The sequence below is a fragment of the Syzygium oleosum genome, unplaced genomic scaffold, assembly GCF_021117445.2.
Source record: "Syzygium oleosum isolate NSW1041296 unplaced genomic scaffold, Sole_v2.1 Sole_v2.30, whole genome shotgun sequence".
NCBI lineage: Eukaryota > Viridiplantae > Streptophyta > Magnoliopsida > Myrtales > Myrtaceae > Syzygium > Syzygium oleosum.
In genome coordinates, this window is record NW_026607514.1 from 105,465 (window position 1) to 131,056 (window position 25,592).

Below are 25,592 nucleotides of genomic sequence, written 5' to 3' on the forward strand. Positions count from 1 at the left end.
GAAATAGAGTAACAATTGCAAATGCAAGACTATGCAAGATTGATATTTTTGTTTAGGATCAAACTCTATCAAATTCGATCCTAGTTTTCTCCTTAATGAACTGGAAGTCTTTGCATGAAAAATTAGATGTCAAGATTCAGCTCAAAATTAGTAGCTAAAGCTTGGAGAAAAGTAAAGAACAACCAATTGTTCTTAACAAGCGAAAGACGAGAAAGTGACATTACACAGATTCCATCCTTGCAATAACTAAAATGAAGATGATATTGAACATTTTAAAATAGTTTAGGAACGTAATCAATTAAAAGATAAGGAATCACGGCGTACATTAGACAAATTTAGGGATTTAATTGAATCAATTGTTCAATTAGATATGACATGGACGATGCATTTATACAAAAGCTCAAGGATCAGAGGTTTCATTAAAAGATAAATCTCGAGACCAACTTTACTTGTTTTCATATAAAATGTGGAGAGTAAATTTCATTGTACTCGTTGAATCTATATGTACTAAAATGATTGGATGGTGAATAGTGAAATGATGATGTGGCATGATTGGGAATTTAGTTCGATTAAGTTAGTCAGCATTGTTAGGTAGTAAAAATTCATTTTTTGTATCAATTTTCTATAGTTATTCAATATTAAAAAGGCAACTTTTGACTCATTTCTTCGTTTGTGAATTTCGAAAGCAAATCTAAATATTTAACCTTGAAAGTTTATTGTGAAAAAGTCAATTCTCACCACCATAATTCATTTATTTAAAAAGGGACTATAATTTGATATGCAAGACCAAATTCTTTTAAATATTATTATTATTATACTACGGCAATTGATGAAATGTTCATTTTGGTTGAGTTCTAACATTTGTCTCACTGATAATACCACACAACCATTTCCTGATTTGTAGCGTTCACAGTTAGTGCATGCACACGTCTTAAAATTTATTCATTGATTTCTCAAGTATTGCTAATGACGTCGACTCGACGAAGATATGCAAGACCAATTCCTTTTCGAGGTTTTTTCTCCCACATTTTTCGGAATAGTTAATTCATGTGAATTCATAGTAACAATCACTAATATGATGTATTAGAGATGTTTACGCAATAATAAGATTTTTCACGTTTATTATTGTTGTTTCGAAGGTGATTGAAAATCACGTAAAATGCTAATAGTAACTCTCGAGAGATGGTTGTCTTGACACATTGAAGAAAGCTTAGGGAAGTGAGTTGGGTTTGTTCTTCCGGAGGGATCCTTCCCGAGAGCTTTATTGCTTGAAACATCAAGAGCTTCCAATTCATTGATAAGGGAGAAAAGCCCGCGACGAATACCTACTCAAAAGAAGAGGGACAAAAGAAAAGACTGGCGAAGTTCGAAGTCTTCCTCAATCTAGCATTGCAGGATGATGGACCCTTATTTACCGTGAAAATGCCGTATAGACTTATTATAAGTGACGCGACTAGATAAAATCAATCACAATTATGCTAAAACTTGTGTTTAACAGTGGGACTCGGTATGAAATTCGCACAATTCATGTAATCTGGATGTCCAACGATATTACGTAAATTTTGTATACATCAAACTCTTCGGTTTTTTCTTTTAAATCTTATCTGATATGGTTAAAATAAAGAAAAGCTCAAAAATCACCTTCACTATTTATCCTAATTTCTCTTAATATCCTTCGTTTTTAAAGCGATGGATCTCCGATTTAAAATTTATTATTAAATGAATGGGACGTTGGAAACTCCTAGGATGACGACCCATTGTTTAATATGTACATATCGCGGTGTGCTTTCATGACGTGTCATAACGGTTGCTAATCCAAATAGGCCAAGAGCACCTATAAAGAGAATCGATTCCAAATCTCCCTCTTAAATTATTATTTATCGTGAAAATTCGGACATTAACAGCGTTCCCACTCACGACTCCCAACGCTCTCCACCCACACGCGCCGGTCTCCAAATTAGGCGGGAAGACGGAAGAGCTCGAACCCTAGAATTCAATTTCATCCTCAATTTCCACTGCAATCCTCTTCTCTCTCCGGAAATGGGCATCAAGGTAGTTCCACCTCCCTCTTCTTCAATCCGATCATTTCCAATATGTTTGTTAATTGAATCGTCCGTTGATTTCGATAGGGGCTGACGAAGCTACTGGCGGACAATGCCCCGAAGGCGATGAGGGAGCAAAAGCTGGAGAGCTACTCCGGCCAGAGGATCGCCATCGATGCCAGCATGAGCATCTATCAGTTCCTCGTTAAGTGCTTTGCTTTTTATGGATTGATGCCTGTGATTGATTGCACGTTTCGGTGTCGGTGGAGATTGGATTTTGAGTGTTGGTGGTTTTTCGGTCTTTGATTGGTGGATTAGATTGTGGTTGGGAGGAAGGGGACTCAGATGCTCACCAATGAGGCTGGTCAAGTCACCAGGTACTGCTACTGGCATCGCAATTCTTCAAAGAAATGAAAATCCACTTGGCTCAAGTTTCTGTTTTGATGCTTCAGATGTTATTGCGTGGACTCGGTTTCATGTATGTGATCTTTATGCTTGGGAAGTGTTGACTTTGAGCTGCTTTTTGATTTGTCTTCCCATGTAGTCATCTGCAAGGCATGCTTTACCGGACGATTAGGCTGTTGGAAGCGGGGATACAGCCAGTGTAAGTCTTTTTCTTTACCTCCTCTGTTTTCATTGGGATAGAGTGCTAAGAAGAATGAAGCTCATCTTTCTCTGAATTATGCTTTGCTGTTGTTACGATAGCTACGTGTTTGATGGTCAACCTCCTGATTTGAAGAAGCAAGAGCTTGCAAAACGGTACTTTATTATTATGTAGCCTTCTATTCTCTCGTTTTTTTAAAGTATCTATGAATACGTTTAGTTACCTTTAATGAGTCTTAGCAGTTTTTTGAAGAGGGCAGATGCCTCTGAGGATTTGGCATTAGCCATTGCGGTATACGTGCATCTCTCTCTCTCTCTCTCTCTCAGGCACAGAGTACAAAAAGGCTTAGTGAACTCTGTATTTATTGCCTGCAGTCTCAGAACAAGCAAGACATAGAGAAATTCAGTAAAAGAACTGTGAAGGTTTGTCTTTGTTTGGATCACTTCCTTACAGTGCAATCTTTTTGTCCTGTTCGATGTGAAGTTTGATTTTGTCTTTGTTTTCCAGAAGAACCTATCTACGTAGCTAACTGGGTGTGTGTGGACTTGTGGTACATGGCTTTGATACCCTTGCAGGTGACACAACAGCACAATGAAGATTGCAAAAGACTACTAAGACTTATGGGTGTCCCACTAGTTGAGGTTACTATTCTGTCTGAAAAAGTTTGTTCTTTTTTTTTATTTCTAACAAAAAGTTTAGATATCAAATTCAGGTTTTGTATGTTAGGCTCCTTCAGAAGCAGAAGCACAATGTGCTGCACTTTGCAAAGCTGGAAAGGCAAGTATCTTCCTGTTTGATCGTCTTCTGATTTAGGATAGTTCATTGTTTCCCATGATAACCAATCGTTTAACTCTATGTAAATTACCATCTTGTTTCCATGATTTAATTTCCTTGTTCACTGAACTTATGCTTGTTCACTTGTCTAATGTCTTCTTCTGCATAGTCACTTGTTTCCTTGAAAGAAGTTTTTACAGGATTCACTGAACTTATGCTTTTTCACTTGTCTAATGTCTTCTTCTGCGTAGTCATTTACATTTGGTACGTTCTTTACTAAATCATCTTTGTCCAAGGAATTTTCGCTGACTTTGAATTCCTATCATTGCTTAATTGTTGTGCGGTAACCAGAATTCATCTATCACGAATGGTGTTTTAGATGTAATTTTTGTATTTCAGGTTTATGCAGTTGCTTCTGAAGATATGGATTCCCTTACTTTTGGAGCTCCTAGATTTCTTCGCCATTTTATGGATCCCAGCTCAAGAAAAGTTCCAGTCATGGAATTTGAAATTTCCAGGGTACTTAGAAAAGTTTATTCATTGCGATTGCTTAAATTTTTTTTTCCTCACTTTCATGACTTTTAGATCTTGGAGGAGATGAATCTGGATATGGATCAATTCATTGACCTTTGCATTCTCTCTGGATGTGACTATTGTGAAAGCATTCGAGGTAGACGTGATATTATTGCAGTGCTCTGTTAACTGTTTTATGCTATCGTATATCATTCTGCCCTCTCATATGTTTTAGATTGATGATTTCAGTGGCTTACTTTGGAATGAATTTATCAGGTATTGGAGGGCTGACTGCTCTTCAGCTCATCCGTCAACATGGTTCCATAGAAAACATACTAGAGAACATAAACAAGCAAAGGTGCTTCTTATTCTCTTATCTTGTCCCCCGACTTGTAAGCAAAATAAGGCAGCAAAGTTTCTCACTGTAATTGTCTTGGCTGCTGATTCCTTCACTTAAAAGAATTATCTCTCAAACTCAGCTGGAGCGGAAATATTTGATCAACACTTTGAAACTGAAAGATCATTTGCCACCAATAGATTTGGGCTGGCAATCAGTGCATCAACCATGCTACTTCATGTGTTGATTTACTATAATACTTTTATCTATTATGATGTCTGCTTTGTCTATTCTTTCGCTCTCACTTGAACAAAATTCGTTTCTCTATCCTTAAGACCAACCCGGAGGTTCTTTGCATTACTTGGAAATCTTTATTCAGTTAAGTTATCCTTCTTAAGGAAATGTTTGCTTGTTTTTTGAATAGGTATCAGATACCCGATAATTGGCCCTATGGCGAAGCTCGACTGCTTTTTAAGGAACCAATAGTTTCTACGGAAGAACAACCTGAGATAAAATGGACTGCTCCAAATGATGAAGTGGGCCATTTTCATGTTGGGATTTACTTGCAACATTTCACTTTTGAATTCTTGACTCATTTTCTAATTGATTGTTCTTTCCCTTTCAAGGGCTTAATGTCCTTTCTAGTGAATGAGAATGGGTTCAACATTGACAGAGTGACAAAGGTATGGCTTCTATCTTCAGTAATGTGTTGGTCAGTTGCCTACTCGAGGAAGTTGCTTCTTTTCCTCTGGAGGAGAGAGCATACATGTTTTCAATGTTGTTTTACCATGTGCAGCAGACGATAGAGAAGATTAAGGCAGCTAAGGATGAGTCATCACAAGGCCGGTAACTAAAGCGTGAATAAATGGAAGTGACTTCCAAAATGCACTTTCTTTCATCCGATGATTCCTCATTTATTTTCTACAGATTAGAATCCTTGTTTAAGCCAGCTAAGAATCTATCTATACCTGCTAAGAGGAAGGTATGTCATCTTGATATATTTGAGTACTGAGCACCTAGAATTTACCTTCTTTTAATGTATGTGAAGGTGTAATGTCACACATTGCTCTAGCAAAGAGATGTCTTCAGATGCAACTTTTGATGGATGAATAGTACTCCCTTTAACTCACTTCATAAGCCATTGATTGCCCTAGCGATGCACAAATTTTTAGATCTTTGTGATCATTTTAAAACTGTTTGTGGTAGTGTTGTAAATCAACGGTAGTGTGTTGCCATGCCCCTGCTGCTTATGCCCGATTAGTCTCATATAACTTTACAGATGTGCTAATGGTGTTGCATCATCCTATTCATGAAATCAATTAGATAAACAAAAGCACCAGCGTGCTTATACGGATCTGTTAAGAATTTCGGCCTGATTAACAGCCATAATTGCAATGGATGACAGGAAAGCAAATGCACACTTCAATCCCCCAATCTGGCGTTCAAGCCTAAGACATGCTCTACACAAGTCTCTGTAAATCTCCAGCACAGGTTCCTTGGCAACTTTAAAATGCCAACCATGGTCTTGGGTTTGAGGAACTTCAAACAGCCGTTGAGAGTTGTCTGCCCCCCGACATGGAGCTAAATGATGGTGGATGCAAGAACCCTTTTTATTAAGCAAGTCCTGACTTGTAGATGCTGTTTTTGCCCATTGTTGGAAGCAAGTTGATGCTTTCGTTTCCTAAAAAACGGGTCATGTCTTATGGTACTGCAATTTTGGAAGAGATTTGTATAAATTTTTATTAGATGGATGAAGTTTTCTCTCTATGTTAGAATGAGATTGGTACTTCTTGTCTGGCAAATTGCATTTTAGTGTTCATTTTACGATACGTATATGTCACTTATACAATGTGTATATTATTGTCATCCATGCAACAGGAAACCCCTGAATATATTGCCAAAGCAGCAACTAACAAGAGTTCCAGGCTGGTGGTGGTAAGAAATAGTTTAGTTGGCACATAACAGATCATGGAACAGCAAAACCATCGACATCTATGTCAGGTACTTGTGAGTTTCCCAATGGCGATTCTTCACAATTCTTGATTTCGATTTCTCTCTTAAATCTCCCCGCTTGGAATTGTGATATATGCGTCGTTATGTTTCTTGCCTTATCCAGGAGGTTTGCATGCAAATTACGAGTGGAAACTTGATGTCAGTTTGTAGTCTCATGCAGTCTTTGCTGGATACCATCATATCATGGAAGGTTTATGGGTGCTGAATGCTGATTTAACTTTCATTCATGACTACTTGTTTATCTTGTTGGACTACTATCGTGTGTTTCATGTGTAAGTTTCTCAGTGTGCATACATTTGATGGGTTGACTGATAACTCAGAAGATGGAGATACGAAACTACACCAGCTTGATATCGAATAGTTAGTAAATGACTTCGATTTGTTGCCACTTATGTTACTAACAAATCATATCAAAACTCCAATTACAAATTTAACTTGTTTATTGTCTCTTACATCGAGTCATATCCAAATTAACAAATTACATAACATAATTTAGGAGGATTATTTCGAAACACCATAAAAACATTATCATGTTAGGAACTGAAAATTGGATGCTAGAAAGAGCGAGCAATCATAAAATAAATTTGCATGGAGAAGCAGAGGAGTTACCAAGAAACTGGAATTAGCTAATGCATGCAAAATTTAAATGGACATTTAGTATACTATAGCTTATAATGTATATAAGTAAATTGTAATATGATCTTTAATCAGATCATATATTTTATTTATTTGTGTAGTATAAATCCTATCATCTGTTGGGTCATTTACCTATGTGTATAGTTCATTAAGGTAAATGAAAATTCAACCATTGATTTGGTCCACCTATATTTGTTGATAGAGTATATGCCACAGTGAAAATGGTTAACTCACACAGTAGGTGTAAGAGCCCAGTTACATTGTGCATATTTTGCAAATGATCAAGTCCTAACTACTTTTATCTTTAGGTCACATGTAAATCAAAATCTATATGGAGTTCATTTGCATTGACCGTCTCAGTTTCTGCCTGAATTGATCTCTCAAATCACATTGTATGTCATAATCTTACATTTTTAAGCAGAAGCTAAAGGTAACTGCCAAGAGAAGTAGTGGCCGATCCTCAAACAGCCTAACCAATCTTTGCCTCAACATTCTTCGATACAAATCCTGAACCCATGGGGTCCAACTACTAGAAGCCATTCTTGTTGCCATTTTCTTTGCTAAAGCTGCATCATCCACCAAGTAAGGTACTATATATTTTTGCATGTCAGCAAGACAGAGATCTGGAGATGGTTCCTAGAGACATTGATGAATTTGACTTTCCCAGCTTCATCCAAGGTCTTCAATCCAATCCAATCCTTGGTGTAAAGCTTGGTCTGCAGGAAATGCATCGATTAGATACATTTCTATTTTATTTTTCAATCCAATCCAGTCCTAATGGTAAAAGGATCCAAATTGCAGCAGAGTAAGGGTAAAAGCATGTTATGACGAGCTTACACCATAGTGACAACACAATATCACAATATGTTCATTCGCCCATTCTCTTTTGTCCATTTTTCTCATGTAAATGCAATTTTCCTTCGATTATCGACTTGTCAATAGTTAATGCTCAATGATGAAATGAAAATCATAAATCACTACCAAAAGTAATTCCAGACCATGTCATGGATATACACCTCCTACACCCTAAGATTGTAGAGTAAGAGCTTGGTAAAGATAATGCTTTCACAATCCTCAGTATTACTTTCAACATGGTTAATCATTCATATCTAGGGCTTAGAAAATGTTTCAGCTTGTTCTTTGTTACATTTCTTGGTTGACTGCGCAAAGTGCAATAAAACAAGTTGATTCCAAGTCAATATCAATGTTACCAGAGATTTTATATATTCTACACCCTTGATTTTTCACATATTTATGTGCGTGCAAGTCCTCCAGCAAATTCTTAATTATGGAATCGGTTTGAGGACAGGAAATAATCTCAAAAGAATGGAACCTTTCAAAATGCATGCTTTCTGAACCACAAGGAGATTCCACCCTCATCCACCATAAATACTTTACCGCTACTTTTCAGCGACCATCAGTATCGCCCAAAATTACTATGATTCAATGGCACCGATAAAGACACTGATAACTGCATTTCAAGTTAATGCAGCAATTACGTCTTGGGTAGGCAAAACAGTATCAAAAGTTTCATCTAGATAGTATACGAACTAGGATGTTTCCTTTGGTATCAACACAGTGTCTTGCTCAAACTAGAGTGAAATAAAAAGAGTTAGCATCACAAAGCTGCAAAAGACAAGGATCCAAAATCAACAACATATACAAAACTAACCATAATAAGGACTAGGTTCTGCAAGTTAGCAAATCTTTCCTTGTAGGTTGAGTTTCTGTAATCCACGAGATCAATGTTTACTTTTGGGAGAAACCTGCAGCCTTTTAGACAGTTAGCAAGGTCCTGCAGAAACGAAAGGCAATTCACGCATTGCTTAATTGAAATAACATTTACTTTGTGACACAATAGCGAGTGAAATGAGAATTTGCATTGAGAAATAACATCAAACATATGAAACTAAAAACAGGGAATCTATGAAAATATGCATTGCTCCTATGTTATACAAAGAGTATTGTCGGCCACGCCTATTTTGGAATGGTACGTCCAGCACTAACTGAAAACCAACATTACTAAGGGTTGAGATCTAAATATTGTCCAGATTATCCCCAATTGAAAAACCTCAAAATTCTCATCAATCAGTTTGTTCATCTTCAGAAATAAAGCTAACTTAGCAATATTGGTCGCCTATTTCTATCAAACAACTAGAATCAAAGCCATGACCCCTCTTTGGTAGAACTGGCAGCTTGATTGTTTTTTGACAGAAATAGGCAATCTTCTTTAACAATTGTTGTAATGGAGTGAAGAGAATACGGGGAAGGAATTTCTAATGACTCTTGAAGGGACTAAGTTGTCGAGATGTCGATTTTTATCTTAATGACTAGAGTGCTCTTATAAATGGCCAAGTGAAAGACACATTGGTTTTCCAAGTAGATAATACAACCATGAGTGGACAGTTCTAATTTATGGAATCCCAGTCCTACAATCTCTCCTAACATTAAAACGACACTAACACTGAAAGTAACAGCACAAAACATAGCACTCAAATGGCATTCATTACAATAGAAGCTGGATATGCAAACCAACTAGATTTGAATGGAAATCCATCTTCAACAGTAAGGTTGGCCACCACCTTCACAGCATGAATTCGTACATTGGCATCATCTGACTCCAGGAGAGACAAAATATTTTCTGCAACCCCACTGTAGATTTGGTTTTTCAGTTGATGAATTAGAAATGTGCAATTTTTTAGCCTTCCTTTTTTAAAAATAATCGAATAATGGACTAGCTGCAAAAAAGAATACAGAATCTCCAGTACTCACTTGCTTTCTTTACACATCAAGGAGATGACTACTTCTCTTTTGTTCGTCAATCATCAAGGGAAACCAATATCGAGTTCAGCTCCGCGGTCACAGTTGACAACTCTACATTAAATTCACAATAAAAATGAGAATTGAAGTATCTATTACAATATTAAAGGATATAAAATATTCTACGATAATTTTTTCTCACCTGACTCAAAATTTTTGAGTTCTTCTAAGTCCTCCTCAATTGAAAGTGAAAGTGGTGTGGATTGTAGCCAATCTTGCGTACATATAAGAGCCTCCACCATGCTTGGGGTCAAGGAGCTACGAAACACGTCAAGTACACGACCTCCTGTGCTGAATGCAGCCTCTGATGCTACAGTTGAGACGGGCACGGCCAAAATATCTCGAGCAATGGAAGAGAGGATAGGATATCTCGAAGAATTGACTTTCCACCAATTTAAGATATCAAAGTCAGCGCTATAGCGTTCACATCTTTCTTCCAAATACTTATCTAATTCGGATTTTTCTTCCAAATATTCTTGTCCCGTTTGGCTAAGATACATTGCAGTCATAATGTCCGCACCAACCACAAGAGACATTGACACGTTCATTGTCCTTGTACCCTTTGACCTCAAATTGCTTTGGGGGCATATATCGGTGCGGTATTGCTCGAACAATGACGTTAGAGATGATGTGACTTTATCTCGTAAAGTTTCTGCCCGCTTGCTTTCATAAACTTGATTAATCATCCATTTCACATACTCCCACTTATGTCGAGGGTCAAGTATGCATGCAATGAACCATGTTAGATTGATGTTGTTCACATTGCCAAAATACTTATTGAATTTGGTCTTCATTCTCTTGGCCATTTCCTGCAAACTCCTATCCTCATTCACACAATATCTCTCAATCATCATAAAAATCCCATAGACATCTTTCGCCATATTATTACTAGTGACATAAGAACAACCCGATACTTTTAAAGTTGTATCATAGAACAACTTCAAGAAAGGAAGAAATTGATAGGCATATTCCCAATCATCACTAGTAGGCAACCCCCTCACCTTGGAAAGCTCTTCAACAAACTTGCTATCCCGAATATCTAGTAAGATAAAAGCCTTTTGAAACTTTAAAGCTGCTTCCAACATCGGTATGTTGAGTTCCAACGAGTCTCCACGTCGAAACATACAAGACTCTTGGACTCGATGTTTTCTAGCTCAATGCACTCCTTAAACCGTTGCAACCTCGTAGGAGAAGACCTCACATAACGCACAGCTGAGCGTATTCTAACAATGGAATCATCTATATCTTTCAAACCCTCTCTCACAATCAAACTCAATATGTGAGCACAAAATCTCACATGGAGTAACTCACCCGACAAAATTAGAGTGTTCCAAGAGTGGAGTCTTTTTTTCAAGTATTGAACACCCAAGTCATTTGAGCTCGCATTATCCACGGTTATAGAAAAAACGTATCTAATCCCCCAACTAGTCAAGCATTTCTCCACTGCTTTTCCTATAATTTCAGCAGAATGTCCCGGGATTTGACAAAAATTCAAGATTTTCTTTTGCAACTTCCAATCACCATCAACAAAATGAGTAGTGAGACACATGTAACTCATATTTTGACAAGAAGTCCACGTGTCCGTTGTGAGACAAACCCTTGGAGATGTATCGAAAAAATATTTTTTCAATTTGCATCTTTCCTCCAAGTAAAACTTATAACAGTCCTCCCTCAATGTGTTCCTTGAGGGGATTGAAAACTTCGGCTGGATCCTACTCACGAATTGCCGAAATGCCTCATTTTCCACAAACTTAAAGGGTAATTCACCAATGATGAACATTGCTGCTAGGTCTTTTCGACTAGTTTCTTGGTCAAATTTCCATGGACCAAATGACCTAGAACTACCAACCCCATCAAGTTGACCTGAGACACTTTTTTGCCTTTTTCTCAATGTTCGCATATGGAAATTCCTTACATCTACCTAAATGATTACGCATCGCACTAGTCCCTTGAGAGGTAGAACAACCAATAATAGCCCCGCAATATAAACATTCAGCTTTATCTGGGTTTTCTGTCCTTTTATAGTGTTCCCACGCAGAAGATCTCGTCCTCCTCCTATTTGTGCCACTAGATTCACTCATTGAAGTAGACATCTACCAATCTATGACAATTAAAACCTGAAATTATTATAATTCAAGTGGCTGTGTCAAGTTAACAAACTTTGTATGACAAGCAAATACTTAATAGAAGGGGTGGCCATTAAAGTACCATAAAGAAAAGAAAAAAGATAAGGCGAAGGGCAAAAACAGAAACATACAGCCTATATAACCCATTAGTGACCAGCAAAACATGATCTCAAAATATAACTCCATTCTGAAAACCGTCATTTTAAATTTTCCCTAAAAACTTCGCTTGAAAAAACTAAACAATATTAAGAAAGAAAACCCACTGCATATGCAGAACAATCAAATTCTTAGGCACCACGTATAACCATGCAATTTTCACGACAGCAAAGGCCCTGACAAAAAGACCAGGACTAGCTAAGTCATAGCTAGAATATACCTCAACCCGTGGCTGTCCAGGAAGCAGATTTGCTACAGCAGTGCCTACCACTGCATGACCAGCTTCATGGCGTGCAACAACTGCATTCATGTAGCAACGCTCAGCTTATTAGGTCTCTAATCACTTGAGCCGCTCAAGTTGAGCGTATGAAATTTAAACCATAACTTTTAGATGTCATTCAGCATTCTCGTGATCCACATGAATACAGGAGCTAGCTAACATGGTACAGACATACTCAGTAGTTCTCCATGTGGATTCTATCACCAAGCAGTAATCTTTAACAATTATGAGACATACACAAATAAAGCATCAGAAGATATCAAGCAATGCCCTGAGAATACAGGTGTGAAACAACAAACGGAAGTACAGTTCAAATATATGAGCAGTAACATTCTGTTATTTCATTTGAGCAGACCAGCTTCAGAGTAGCTAAACATATAACATGTAGAGCATTCAAACAACTAATACCTTTCCATTCATTAGGGATGCTGAAATATGTCCTGTAGCAACCAGTTGGATTTTCCAAAGGAACGTTTGGAGGATCAAGTGGAAATGGGTACTGAATATTTGTGTAAATAGGCCTGTCATATCCATGCCTCTGCCAGTTGGAAGGAACTGCTCCAATTTGAACAAAAACAAGTGAGCAACATTTCATGGACCCACATGCTTTGCAGCTTTCATTTTGAACACTGAAAATTTCACTCAAACCTCAAACTCTGACAGGTACCTAATGAAACTCAGATAGACAAAGGTGCCTTTAACACAATTGAAGAGTACAACGCCCCCGCCAAAACACCGGCGCATACCGGCAAAACACTAATAACTCTCAGCGTATTAGGCCTCGTACCAGACCTCGAATTCATGTTGTTGAAAAACACAAACGCCTCCTCATACAAACCATTCACCGAAGAGCAATTACAGTCAAAGGCCGATAATAGCTGAATTACTACTACACGAGGGAACGGCCCGCCTCGAACGCACCAGAAATCAAATCGCACAGCACAACCACAGAGGACCATCAATACAAAAAAAAAGAAAAAACCAAAAGAACACGCAGAATCACGACACGACCGCGCGCAATCTGCGAGAAATGGAGAGAGAACGCACGAATCGGCCCGTCCAACCGACCAATCCACATCTGAAGCCTCCAAATCCAACGCCCATTGCGCTCGATCTGACCACCTCCTAAAACTCCACCGCGCTCCCGGAGCTCAAGAATGCAAAAAATAAGATTCCGACGGGAAAAAAACGCGAGCAGAAACGGAGAACGACCCAAAACCCCGTCCTGGAAACAATGAGAGTTCATAGAGACGCGAGCGATGGGGTGGAGGGGGGCGGGGGGCGAATCGATCGGATACCTCGGCGGAACAGCCACGGACTTCTCGGAGGACGACCTTCTCGAGGCCATTGACGCCCTTGTAGTGCTTGACGTACAGGTTCGGTTCCGCGTTTAGGGTTCGAGAGAGATGAGTGTCGTCACCGGCAACAGCGGCGGCGGCGGCGGCGGCGGCGGCGGCGGCAGCGAGTCAATGGGGAGGAAGAAGAAGAAGAGCAGGGACGGCGACGAGAGGAAGGGTGTGGAGGGCCGTGAGGAATGAGGATGGTCTCGGCGAGAGGAAGAGTGTTTATTTCAGTTCGGTTCGATCCGAACTGATCCGAACCGAACCGAAATAAACCGAACCGAAAAAAAAATGGTTAATTTTGATGATCCGAACCGAAATGCACGAAATTTTCGGATCGGTTCGGTTCGGTTCGTATCTCGGTTCGGTTTTCCGGTTCGGTTCTGACACCCCTAGTGCCAAGTGCTCCTGTGATTGTATGAAGGTTTCCGAACAAAACAAGATGCAGTTAGTGAAGTATAAAAGAAGAGAGAAAATTAGGTTGGCGCAATATTTCAACAGTGGACATGTAAAGAAGCTACTTGTTGAAGGTGCAGAAAAAGTAGCCTGGATAAGACTTTGAGCAACACTATCTTCGGGTATTGTTATAGTCAAAGGGTAATGTGAATCAGGAAATGACTAGTAAGACCAAGCCAAACTTGGACATAGTCAGATTAGACCCCTATTAGCTCAATCAAATAGTTCACAAGAACGCAGAAGATACCGGACAGTAAAAGAAGGGAAAAAAAAATCGAACTGCAGTGATATAAGCAAACTTCAGCCCCCATAAGACCTCAACCAAGAGAACACTAGAGAATGGCGTATCCTAATGCCAAATCAATCTAAAACCACGCCAGAAACGCCTGTCATGTACAAAAATATCTGCAAATAAATATAGGAAAGACTTGAAAAAATGATTTTTTTTGCCCTTGTCATGTACAATTCTACCGGAGAGAACTGCTCTCAAATAGCCAAACAGATTCTCAAAGGCTTCTGTTCATGAGTCACTATAACCAATTTCGGCGGGCCTCATCAAGTATATGTTCAAATGAAGTCAATCCTCAGCAGCTCTTTATTAACAGAAAAGAAGAAACATGAGAAACAATCCAAATGAGTCTTATTTTGAAAGCATAACAATATCTATGTAAACATAACCATAGCCTTTGCTTTGCCTATAGTAGTAATATTACATATTCAAATGATCGCTAAAGTTCCACAATCTCTGCAAAACGTGTCCCGTCAAAGTAAATTTGAATTCTGAGGAGAACGTGCGTGCAATGCCTTTCTCACTTGGCACTTTTGATAACTCCTACTCTCCCCTGGAACAAAAGAAGAAATATTGTTAGCACCTGGCATTATCACATGCAAAGTCACGAAAACAACAAAAGAATCTTCAATTGACACCTCTATGGTAACCAATCAGGGATAAGTTGATCTCGTGTGATGATGATAATAGATAAAACAGTCGTCTAATTAATTCTCCTCAAATAGAACAAAACTCGGAGAAGTTATTTGATAAGCATGCATCTTATACGTGATCCTTTTGCACCAAGTAATCTCAAAGGCAGACATGGACTGTATACACTCCTATGGGTACATCTTCGAGTTTCAAGCCCTCAACAAGAATAATTTCTTGCAGCTTTACTGTAGTGTCAATTTCTTGAACCTAGACTTCATATGAGAATGCAACGATGTGAAATCCGGGCAAAATCACCAACACTAGTTTAGGTCTAAGATGGCAATTCAGCAATGAAACATGGTCATCCTTAACTTTGATGGGGAAGTTTGTCATACGTCAAATCAATTTCTTACCCAGCTTTCGAGGAAGATACGATGGGATGGGATCAAATGATCATATGAGGTAACAGACAGGTAATCAATTCATGCATCGAATAGCACAGACTATGTCATGCAAGATTGCATCTCAATCTCAGACATGTAATAATCTACAAGTTGCAGAAGAAGAAAGAAAATAGATGATCAAGTTGCACTATTTCTCAAGAGGGAGGTTTAGTGAAAATTGAACCTGTGTAGTGCTCAAAAAGCCTGATAGCAACATATGCTTGAGCGTTTTCTTACACAACCATGTCTTTAGAGATCAACCGAATATCATGTGTTCATGTTGACAGTTATTACAGCACCATACTACGACTCATGTGTCGGCAAGGAGAAAATCAAATAAGATGAAAGTATGCATTTGTTGCCATGCCTAAGAAAAATAACATTTGCTTGTAGTGAAGCTGCAAGTAAAAATTGGTGGTAATAGAAAAGGTAGCTACCTAACGGAGAAATATATCCTAACATGGTTTCTGGGTAACGATTAGGAAACATCATGAAGTACACTATAAATCAGTGAGTCTTGGTAAAAGGTGAAGATAAGATGAAAATGAAGCAAACCACCAAACACACACAAACAAAAAAGAAAAAAAGAAAAGAGAAAAAGAGCTTTCTCACTAAGATTGCATCAGAATAATAAAAAGGGATGAATCCTACCAAGTTTAATTTCTATGTTCTCTACCAACCATTTTGCTCCATCTCTCACGAATTCCACATGGCTCGTGTCGAACTCTTTTTTGTACATAAGCCATCTGAGAACAAAACATAGCACAAATCTAATTCGTCCTTCTAATCATAGTACTCACTAGTACCACAGTATACTAAAATACTCAGATGAGTGCTCCAATAGCACATGCATGGGTGACATGATTTCCAACAATTTGGAAATCCCACATTAGTTCAGCTTACCATGACCCACAAAAGGATGCTTAGGAACCGAAGTTTACCTGGCAGTATGTAGGATTCTGAACAACACCCGTCCCACACCCTTGGGAAATTGTAAAGACTCCATTACTTCAGCTGCAGGAAATAGTCCATGTCATTCTTACAGAATTGGTTGGACATGTCAATATGTTTCAATCTCAAAGTTGTCGGATCAAATATTAGTAAGTGCCCAACTATATTCTTGAAAATAAAAAGGAAAAATCCAAGGGCTTGTTCTCACACCAAGACAAGTATTCTACTTGGTCCATTGCAAAATTGACCGTATTAGAATCTAGCTAGAAGAGCTAGTGTATTGCCAGCAATGGTCACTACTGGGACAACTAAATTGTGCAAGAATTTTACTTCTGAAAGGAATAAATACTCCCAATATTCTCAAATAGCTCATATTTCACCTGAAAACAAAATATAGTATATCCATAGACAATAAAACAATAAAAGTTGGCAAATATGACATGCCAAGCCCTAACACACAAATGACTAACTAAAATGGACATGGAAAATGCAGCCACTATTATGAAGCACCCAAGTTTCCAGCAAATTGGTCAAGCGATCAAACCTACTAATGATGATAATGACGATGACAACAACAATAATTTGGCAGTCAGCATGTAATTTTGAAAGTAAAGTTAGAACCTAGCATTATTATTGCAAATGAGTGAAATAGAGAAACCACACCACTGTTCTTACACAAAGGTCATCTTATGTACTCTATCTTCTAACATTTTCTTTTTTTATTATTTTGCTTTTGAACCTTATCCATAATTCTACATGCAAAAGAAAAGAGGAATAGATTCAATGGATCGTACATGCCCAAAGTGAGGATATTGCCGTTCCACACCGCAAGATTCAACTACCTATGCCCTTCAACGAGCGTGAACACAAACTTCTCTTGAAATGTGGGTTTTTTACCACCCTCTGCAGACCAAATCAAATCAAATCAAAACCAAGATGTCCATTCGCACAGTTTTCCCATTTAGCTCAACACCAGAAACTTCACCCATCAAACCACCGTAACAAAACTACATATCCAGATTCGAACAGGGAAAGAGGCAATTGCGCAAGCATTTGGTGTGCAATTTTAGAATTACCAGTTGCAAGTTATGGTGCGAAATTGGTGTTGCCATATTCCAACCAGCACCCGCCAAGGGGCTCCTAGAGGCGATGATGGCGGAGGCAGAAGCAGGGGTGGAGGACGCGGTGACCCGCCGGAGAATGCAGCGGATCTAGGAATCGGAGCCGCCAATGGGAATTTTGTGTATGACGGCAGACGCGGCGGCAGCGTTTGAGGTATCACCCCCGAAACTCTCCATCACCATAGATTCTCCGCTCCTTTAAAGGCCCCAAGTGGTTTAGACCTTGCACTCATTTTAGATTACGACAATATTTTACCATGAGCTCACGTAGCTCTTTCAATTTCGATAGGTCTGACATCCTCTCTAGGGAGGAACAACCGACGACTAATAAGGAGCGAAGGGATCCCAATTCTTCAAGGCCACGAATCTCGACTAATGAACGGCAAAGTGTCAGACTTGCCTTGTATAGATTCTTCATGCGCGACAGATCAAGTACTTCTGGAAGGAACTCACATCTATCCATCACTAATAATCTCAATCTTTTCATTTCCGGCTGCAACGGTGAGTCCAGTTTTATAAGCTTACAGAGCTCCACACGGAGTTCCTCCGACTCCGCATCAAATACACTCGAGAGTTTTAGCGAACATTGATAGAATGTCAAGATTGACAAGTTTTTCAAATTGGAAAAATCAGGTGATTGTGTGGTGGCCAGCTCTTGAAGTCGTAACTCTCTTAAACTAGACGGGAGCCGGGGGAGGAATTGCACGTATTTGCAGGACAATGATAGTATTTTAAGCTGAGATAGGGTACCGATGCTAGTGGGAAGAGTGTTGACAAGTGTTCCCTGTTGAGATAGGGCACCAATTCTCGATTGGTAAAACAGGCTATAAAAAGGGATCCATATCAGCCAAGTCAAACTTGGGGGAAGCTCCGGCAATTGTTTCAGCTCGGGACATTTTTCTAGCTTAAGTATTTGGAGATTAGAGAGGTGACTCACTGTGGTGGGTAATCCGGATATACGTGTGTTTGACAAGTCTAGGATCCTCAAACGGGACAGTCTCCCAATTTCTTTGGAGATTTCGCCGGTCAAGCTGCAACATCCTTGAGCATCCAACTCTTCGAGCTTCTCCACCAGCCCAATCGCACTTGGCAATTTTGTTATCCCTCCTATGCTTCTCATCCTTAGTACCTTCAGTTGCTTTAGATTGCCGATTGAATCGGGTAGGTGACCAATACTTGTCGATGACAAATCCAACTCGACTAATGATTGTAATTTCCCAACCGAATCTGGAAGTTCCTTTATGTATGTACACCCAGATAAATTCAACTGCCTAATTTTCACCAGCCCTCCAATCGAGTATGGCAATTTGTTGATTTGCCTATTTGGTACATCGAAGGTCAACAATGACTGCAAATTACCAAACGTCTCCGGAAGTTTATGTAGCGTATTAGGCATGACAATCTCTGTCAAAGCTTGTAGACAACCTATTTCTTCGGGCAACTCTCGAAGAAAGTTACATCCATCCAAGTTCAAAACAGTAAGGCGCTTTAATTTACCAATGGATGGGTCAATTTCAATTAAGTTGCCACAACCTTTAAGAACCAATCTCTCTAAATACACCCACGTAGATAAATCAGGTGTTCTCTGTAAGTATTTACAATAGCTGAGATCTAGTACTTTTAGTTTTCTGGCCTCCTGCAAAACAATTTGATAAGATATATATATTAACAAATGACATGTAGGAAAAAAAGAAGACAAAAGAAACGATATGTTTTTGCAAGGAGCATGACTCGTATCATACTCTGATTTGGTCCCAGCCAATCCATTCCTCCGAAATATGGCCCCATGAAAGCTCAAGAACGACTAAATTAGTCGGATGAAAGTTTGTTGCCTCAAACTTGGAAGGGCAATATCGCCAATAAAGCCATCTTAAACTGGTGAGAAGATTATTGAAGTCTCCAACAAGGGAAACCTCATACCCTCGAAAGAACCTTAAGTTTGGTAAATTAGCAAATTCATCGTTCTTCAGAGTTTCATGAAGATAAAATTGATATAATCCACGTTTTGCAACTGACAGTGCTTCTATTTTCCTACTTCCCTGACAATGGAAACACAAAAAAATCCACATGTGAAGGTCAAAAGCAAACAATTTTAAGCGTTACTAGCGATAATTTTTTCCTTTTGCAAGAATAGTCTAGAATTATTCGCAGGAAAATAAATTGTCATTCCCCTTTTTACCTCTTTCGACTTTACAATGCCCAACGCTTCCTCACATTTCCACACTCTGCTACGCTCGCTAAGATGTTTGAAATTCTCTTGACGGACAATTTCTCTTCCGAGGTCCCGCACTTGGTCATGCATCCAGAAAGTGCTATCTTCTTTGATTTTTATCAAGGACATGAGAACAAGGACATCAATGGCAACGTGTGGGTGGTATTTATAGTCATTCCACATATAGAAAGGGTATGTTATATCCTCATTAACAAAAAAACAAGCTATATCCAGAAATATTTCCCTTTCTGCAGGATCTAACCTTTCATAAGTTATCATCAATTTCTTTTGGACATCCTTGGGAGGAGCTTCTTGTAGCTTTTCCCATGTGTTGATCCAAAGTTCTTCGGATTTACCGACAAGAAATGAACCTGTAATCTCAAGAGCTAAAGGAAGCTTTCCCAAAGTATGGACAATTTTTTCGGAAAGGGAGACACGATGATCTGGTGGAGAGTCTCTATTGAAGGCATGCCTACTGAAAAGCTTAAGAGCATGATCAAATTCCAGTTCACATGCTTCGTAAGTCGAAACATTTGGGCCTTCGGTTAGGACACTTTTGTCCCTTGTAGTTATGAGAATCCTGCTACAAGAACCGAACCAATTACCTTTTTCTGCAAGACTTTTCAGTTGCTCTTTCTCATCCACGTCATCAATAACAATGAGTACTTTTTTATTTCTAAGTAATCCTTTCTCTATAATTTTGATCCCATCATTCACGTGATAAATTTCATCGATAGAGCGAGAACCAGCGAGCTTGGATAACAATTGTTTTTGCAAATTTACCGGACCATCATTGCCTTTTGATGATTCTCGAACGTTTGCAAGGAAACAACATCGTTCAAAGCTAGAAGATAGTGTGTTGAAGACGACCTGAGCAAGGGTTGTTTTGCCAACACCGCCCATTCCATGGATTCCGAGAAATCGTACGCTATTAGATCCCACATCCAGCATTTTGATTATAGCTTCTACACGATCATCAACTCCGACAAGATGTTCAGTCACTTTTTCATGTGCAACCTTCAGCTTAATCGAAACCGTTCGAATTACGGAACGTATCAGATCTCCTTGGCTGCCATAAGGTAACAACCATGTTAGGGATAACTTTTATATTGTAAAATTACTCCCAAAGTGACTAAATTGCCCTCACATGTTAAGGAAATTACACAAAAAAAATCTAGACGCCAATACGATTCTGATTTTTGCCAATCTCTCTATGCTCCCCAACTTCAGTCACCATCACTGTCGGCCCCTGCCACTTCCATGCCGCCGTTGGCATCGCTCGTCTCCTGCACCAGAATGCCTCCTGCGCCGTCACCATTGCGTTTCGGTGTCGTTGCCCTCTGCACTCCGTTGACCCCCCATCTCGGCCTTGCCTCAATTCTCCACGTCACGTGGGTCATGGCCTTGCGACCGCCGGGATGGTGTCATCGGCCTTGGGTGACACCAGATTTGGGGTCACCCATGGTTAGCTATGCCGGATATGGGCTCGGTGGCATCAAACTCTACGTCCAGATCCTGGATCCGGTTCGCCACAGTGAGTGAGACAGAGAAGTGTGGGGGCCAGATGACTCGGAGGCTTTTGGTGGCTTGGTGTTGGGTTGGCGACGAAGAAGTGGTGGCAACTGACGGACAAGCTGCTGCGGTGGCTAGCCGACAGCTTGGTGGAGCTGCTCGGAGATCTATTATTGTCCGTGGCTACCGTGTCAGAGACGGAGAGCGAGAGGAGAGAGAGAATCAGGATGAGAAGGGTGCGCTACCACCGCAATAGTGCCATTGACTGGAGCTATTGCGGCGATACTGCCGATAGCAGCCACTATTGGCCACTGCCAGTGAGAATTAGTGGCCGATAGCACTAGCGGCAATGGCCGCCAACCACTATTTAAACTCCATGGAATTGACTAGATGAATAAACTATATTTTCAATAGGAAAACATAATCTACATATGACAGTTGAAAAGTTCAAGATATTTACCCTTCATTTTTCTTCCAGTTCCATCCCTTTATCTTGCCCACTTCCATGAGAGCCTTTTCCCATGACTCTGCTTCCGTGCACGACGTCTTCTGGCGCTTTGAAAGAGTTTGTCTGTACAAATTTGTTTTGAGCTTGACATCAACAGGTTCCACGTTCAAGAAAATCGGCAGAATCTCTTTGTTCCCATTCGATTTCGAGGTGCACTCGACCATGTATGCGAGCTCTCGGAGACACCAGTCACTCGAAGCATAATTCTCGGAGAATATGGGAACGTAGATCTTGGAGTTCTCAATTGCTTGTAGAAGTTCACCACCAATTTCCTTACCAACATGGAGGGATTCATTGTCCCTAAAGACGATAATCCCAGTGTGACATTCCGAATTTTGGCCCATTTTTGGGATTTATAAAACGGGTATTTCGTCAGTGCGCTTATAGTAAAAATCTCGCCCGGGAACTGATCACTCCCGGTTATTATTTTTAAACCTTGAGATTTCGCTAGAATCGCATTCGATCGAATTTGGCCGTTATTTAGACCCTGACCTTGGCAGTCGATTTTCGAGAGCTTCGGGACGAAATAAATTGGACGGTGTCGATATTATTGTGGCCAGCGTCGAGGTGATTAGGAATAGTGAGAAAGTGGATTTTTGGACCGGGTGCGAATTTGGACTGGTAGACCTCCCTCGTAGTGTGTTTCGAGTTATTTTATTTTGGCCCGTTGTCTTATATTATTGTTTGGGATTTTTCGGGGACAGTTAGATCTTTTTCCGGGTTTGAATCGCGACAGTTAGAATAATATTTAGTTTGAACCGTGTCCGTTGGTTCGCGCTCGAGGATAAATATTAGCTTTTTCTTTCTCTCTCCTTTCTCCTCTCGCGCCGCGCCACCCACCCCCGTGCAACGTCCCTCTCGCGCACGTCTCTCTCTCTCTCTCTCTCTCTCTCTCTCTCTCTCTCTCTCTCTCTCTCTCTCTCTCTCTCTCTCTCTCTCCTCTGCGCCGCGTCTGCCCCCCCCTTGCGTGCACGTCCCCTCCCCCATTAAGCCATGCAGACCCATCCCTCTCTCTTTTCTCTCTCCTCCTTTTTCCTTTTCTTTTCTTTCTTCTCTTCTTCTTCTTCGTTGTTCCTCGCGGGCGTCTGGTTCTGCTCCGCCGTGCCCTGCTCGCCGACCGCCGTTCGACGGCCGTTCCGCCTCCGTCCAACGCCACCCCACCAGCCGCCGATGCCGCCGTCCTCCCCGCGCCGTCGTCGCGCAGCCGTGTCGCCCGGTAGCCTCGCCCGACCCTCGCCTTCTCCTCCTCCCGAACGCGTGAGCTCGGCTCGCCGCCATCGCTCTGTCTCGGCCGGCGTTGCCCGGCCCTGGGCCGCCTTGCTCCGCTCTCGTCATCTGGCGCCTCGCCGCCGCGGACCTCGGCCCGTCGCCTTCGCCGCTCGTTTGTTCGTGCACGGGAGCTCGCCGACCCGAGCTCGACCGCCCCGTGCCGTCCACCGCCGCGCGCGAGTCGCCGCCACGTCGCCGCCCGCCGTGCCCCCGTCGTTGCGCCGCCGCGGCCGGCTCCTCCATCGCCTGGCCGGCCAGCCACTCATCCGGTCCGCCACCTCTCCCCTCGCCCCGATCCTCTCTCCTCACCTCACCCTCACCCCCGCTCATTCTCTTTCTCCCCCGTTCAGCTCACCGCCGCACGTCGCCGCCGCGCCGCCGCCGCCGCCGCTCGCTCGCCGCCGCCGTCGCCGCGCCCGACCGCCCAGCCCCAGCCGTAGCCGGCTGCCGCCCACGCGACCAAGCCGCGCGCCCGTCGCCGTGCCCGTTCCTCGAGCCCGTGGCCGAGCCTTGTGCCCGTGGCCGAGGGCCGTGCCCATGGCCGAGCGCCGTGGCCGAGCTCGCCCGCGCGCCGTGCCCGTCCGACCAGCGCGTCGCCCGTCCGACTAGGCGCGTCGCCCGTCCGTTCGCCCGTGCGCCCCCTTGGCACGCCGCACGGCCACCGCGCCCGCGCGCCAGCGCGCGCCGTCCGGCCATTGTGCCCGCGTTGGCCGGCCACCGCGCCCGTTGGCCCGTGCCCGCGCCTAGTTCGGCACTGTTCACCAGGGCCATTTTAGGCCCGAGCCGATTTTCTCCGGGCCAAAACCAAGTAAGTGACTTCCTAAACCCTACCTAGTACTTTGGGTATTTTTAGACTTGTTTAGGGTGAAATTTAGTACCGGCTTAGGACTTTAATTAGGTGTGGGCTAATTAGACTGATTGTGCTTAATTGGTGAATTATTGTGGCGATAATTGTGCGGCTGATTTAGTGATTTACTGAGATAAATATGCCTGACTGAATGGTTGTGGCGCTTGTGGGTGAATTGAATTAATTGAATGTGCCGACATGAATGTCGGGTCGGTGGACTGATGTGGGGAGCATGAATTGAGTTGACTGATGTGGCGTGCTAGATTGACATTGGTGAAAGGGTGGTGATTGAAATTGATTTATATGACTAAGAGCATGGTGAATTTTGTATTGTGGTGCATGTGCATGAGAAAAGCCCGGCTTGATCTGAGGGCTGACCTGAGGCGCAGAGAGCGGGTCGTGGGAAAGTGTGAAATGTCCAAAGTGAGGGACGAAGCCCGGCTTGATCTCGAGTGGCCGCCAACCCGAGGCGTGGTTACGCGGGTGTGGCTAGAAAGGCAAGTAAGGACCTGAGGCGTGGTTACGCGGGTCGAGAGAAATGTCCTGAGGCGTGGTTACGCGGGACTGAGCCCGGCTTGATCTGAGGGCTGCCAACCTGAGGCGTGGTTACGCGGGTGTGGCTAGAAAGGCAAGTAAGGACCTGAGGCGTGGTTACGCGGGTCGAGAGAAATGTCCTGAGGCGTGGTTACGCGGGACTGAGCCCGGCTTGATCTGAGGGCTGGCCTCGAGGCGTGTTGACGCGGGCCGTGTGAAAGGACCTGGGAGGTCGTGAGAAAGTTGCTCGGCCACGCATGCGAATTGAGTGTGATTGAATTGACTGGTTGAATTAGTTGGAGTGATTGAGTGAAAGCGTGGTTGGTGTTTGAGCGATTTGCGATGTGTTATTTAATTAATATTATTGCCTTATCACGTGACGACCAACGTGTAGAGTTGGCATGGACTTGATGACGAGGTAAGTACAATTATGCGAATTTTATATGTTATGGGGTAGATTGCATGTATGACTTGTCTGGGTACGCATTGGCCTACGTGGGATTTAGGGGGTTGCTTATTGAGACTCGTTCTCACGGTTATTATATAACCATTTCAGATCCGCGACCGTAATCGATTCGGAGACGCCGCCAGAGCACCACAGGGATTGAAGAATAGATCATTTACCCTGTCTTTTGAGTACCTATTGTAGAGGAGATAAGTTTGTCAACCACCGCCCCCTTTTGAAAACTGTGGTTCTAAATTGGTAGCCCGAGTTATCGTTTTGTATAGTGACTATTTTATGATGGTATGAAATTTTTGTTTCGCACTATCCCTTTGTCGTTGTTTATTGTCTGGGTTAATTAGTTTCGCTTCCGCTTGCTTTTATTGTTGGGTGTTTCATTTGGGTCGGCGACGCGTCCTGGGACGTCGCGTTCAATGATCGACCACCAAGGGATGACCGCGCGCTCGTAGGGTGCGGGGCGTGACACCCAGCATCAACCATGCCATGGTAAAGACAATCGGTGAATCCATAACGGGTATCTACTCCTCGAAAACTTTAAAAAACCTCATACGAAGGTCCGGATGATGCCCGTGAATTCGTCCCTTTCTTCATTGTAAGATCTCTAAACACCACAGGTATCAAATCCTTTCTTATCTCTCACGGAAGTTTGCTTTGGGTGTGCTTGGATCTGAGCAAGGGCTGTCAATATGATAAGCTCTCTCAGTCTGCGACAT

At 41.8% G+C, this 25,592-nt stretch overlaps 4 protein-coding genes, 1 long non-coding RNA gene and 1 pseudogene across 6 annotated transcripts in view; 1 reads left to right on the forward strand and 5 right to left on the reverse strand.

Annotated features, from left to right (window-relative positions):
* Positions 1–1,729: 1,729 nt before the first annotated feature.
* Positions 1,730–5,811, forward strand: LOC130135260 (flap endonuclease 1-like). The gene is made up of 16 exons (XM_056303965.1): positions 1,730–2,052; positions 2,130–2,246; positions 2,361–2,419; positions 2,587–2,646; positions 2,748–2,801; positions 2,889–2,937; positions 3,021–3,068; positions 3,222–3,287; positions 3,373–3,423; positions 3,820–3,939; positions 4,006–4,090; positions 4,210–4,291; positions 4,695–4,806; positions 4,897–4,953; positions 5,070–5,116; positions 5,198–5,811. Exons 1-16 carry the CDS (start codon positions 2,041–2,043, stop codon positions 5,280–5,282), a joined length of 1,104 nt encoding a protein of 367 aa, XP_056159940.1. The 5' UTR covers positions 1,730–2,040; the 3' UTR covers positions 5,283–5,811.
* A 1,424-nt stretch (positions 5,812–7,235) lies between these two features.
* LOC130135263 (uncharacterized) lies at positions 7,236–8,911 on the reverse strand. The gene is made up of 2 exons (XR_008814720.1): positions 8,814–8,911; positions 7,236–8,744 (listed from the first exon to the last, which is right to left on the reverse strand). It is a non-coding gene; the product is annotated as an uncharacterized LOC130135263 (long non-coding RNA).
* Positions 8,912–8,951: 40 nt separating this feature from the next.
* On the reverse strand, positions 8,952–13,527 carry LOC130135261 (zinc finger BED domain-containing protein RICESLEEPER 2-like). 2 transcript variants are annotated; one of them, XM_056303966.1, is made up of 5 exons: positions 13,094–13,493; positions 12,710–12,955; positions 12,242–12,321; positions 9,882–10,443; positions 8,952–9,793 (listed from the first exon to the last, which is right to left on the reverse strand). In XM_056303966.1, exons 2-5 carry the CDS (start codon positions 12,894–12,896, stop codon positions 9,738–9,740), a joined length of 885 nt encoding a protein of 294 aa, XP_056159941.1. In that variant the 5' UTR covers positions 12,897–12,955; positions 13,094–13,493; the 3' UTR covers positions 8,952–9,737. The 2 variants fall into 2 exon arrangements, 1 of the variants encoding a protein (XP_056159941.1); XR_008814719.1 differs by lacking the exons at positions 8,952–9,793; positions 9,882–10,443 and adding an exon at positions 10,918–11,856 and having other exon boundaries at positions 13,094–13,527.
* Positions 13,528–16,154: 2,627 nt separating this feature from the next.
* Positions 16,155–19,603, reverse strand: LOC130135265 (disease resistance protein RPV1-like). Its single transcript, XM_056303968.1, has 4 exons — positions 19,277–19,603; positions 17,490–19,170; positions 17,208–17,316; positions 16,155–16,476 (listed from the first exon to the last, which is right to left on the reverse strand). Exons 1-2 carry the CDS (start codon positions 19,601–19,603, stop codon positions 17,764–17,766), a joined length of 1,734 nt encoding a protein of 577 aa, XP_056159943.1. The 3' UTR covers positions 16,155–16,476; positions 17,208–17,316; positions 17,490–17,763.
* Positions 16,155–25,592, reverse strand: part of LOC115666269 (disease resistance protein RUN1-like) — a 34,426-nt gene continuing 24,988 nt past the window's right edge. Inside the window, exon 7 of the mRNA XM_056303969.1 lies at positions 16,155–16,208. The gene's annotated coding sequence lies outside the window, so the exon portion shown is untranslated. The remainder of the gene's footprint in view (positions 16,209–25,592) is intronic.
* Positions 19,627–25,470, reverse strand: LOC115661340 (disease resistance protein L6-like; annotated as a pseudogene).

Excerpts from the sequence above, each read along its gene's own strand:
- LOC130135261 (XM_056303966.1), bottom strand. The coding sequence starts at position 12,896 with ATGAAATGTTGCTCACTTGTTTTTGTTCAAATTGGAGCAGTTCCTTCC. Across the intron at positions 12,322-12,709 it reads CATCCCTAATGAATGGAAAG|TTGTTGCACGCCATGAAGCT; the intron begins GTATTAGTTGTT and ends ACATGAATGCAG. Across the intron at positions 9,794-9,881 it reads ACTCAAAAATTTTGAGTCAG|AGTTGTCAACTGTGACCGCG; the intron begins GTGAGAAAAAAT and ends AATTTAATGTAG.
- LOC130135265 (XM_056303968.1), bottom strand. The coding sequence starts at position 19,603 with ATGTGGATTTTTTTGTGTTTCCATTGTCAGGGAAGTAGGAAAATAGAA. Across the intron at positions 19,171-19,276 it reads TTGGCTGGGACCAAATCAGA|GAGGCCAGAAAACTAAAAGT; the intron begins GTATGATACGAG and ends ATTGTTTTGCAG.
- LOC130135260 (XM_056303965.1), top strand. Across the intron at positions 2,420-2,586 it reads GAGGCTGGTCAAGTCACCAG|TCATCTGCAAGGCATGCTTT; the intron begins GTACTGCTACTG and ends CTTCCCATGTAG. Across the intron at positions 3,940-4,005 it reads TGGAATTTGAAATTTCCAGG|ATCTTGGAGGAGATGAATCT; the intron begins GTACTTAGAAAA and ends CATGACTTTTAG.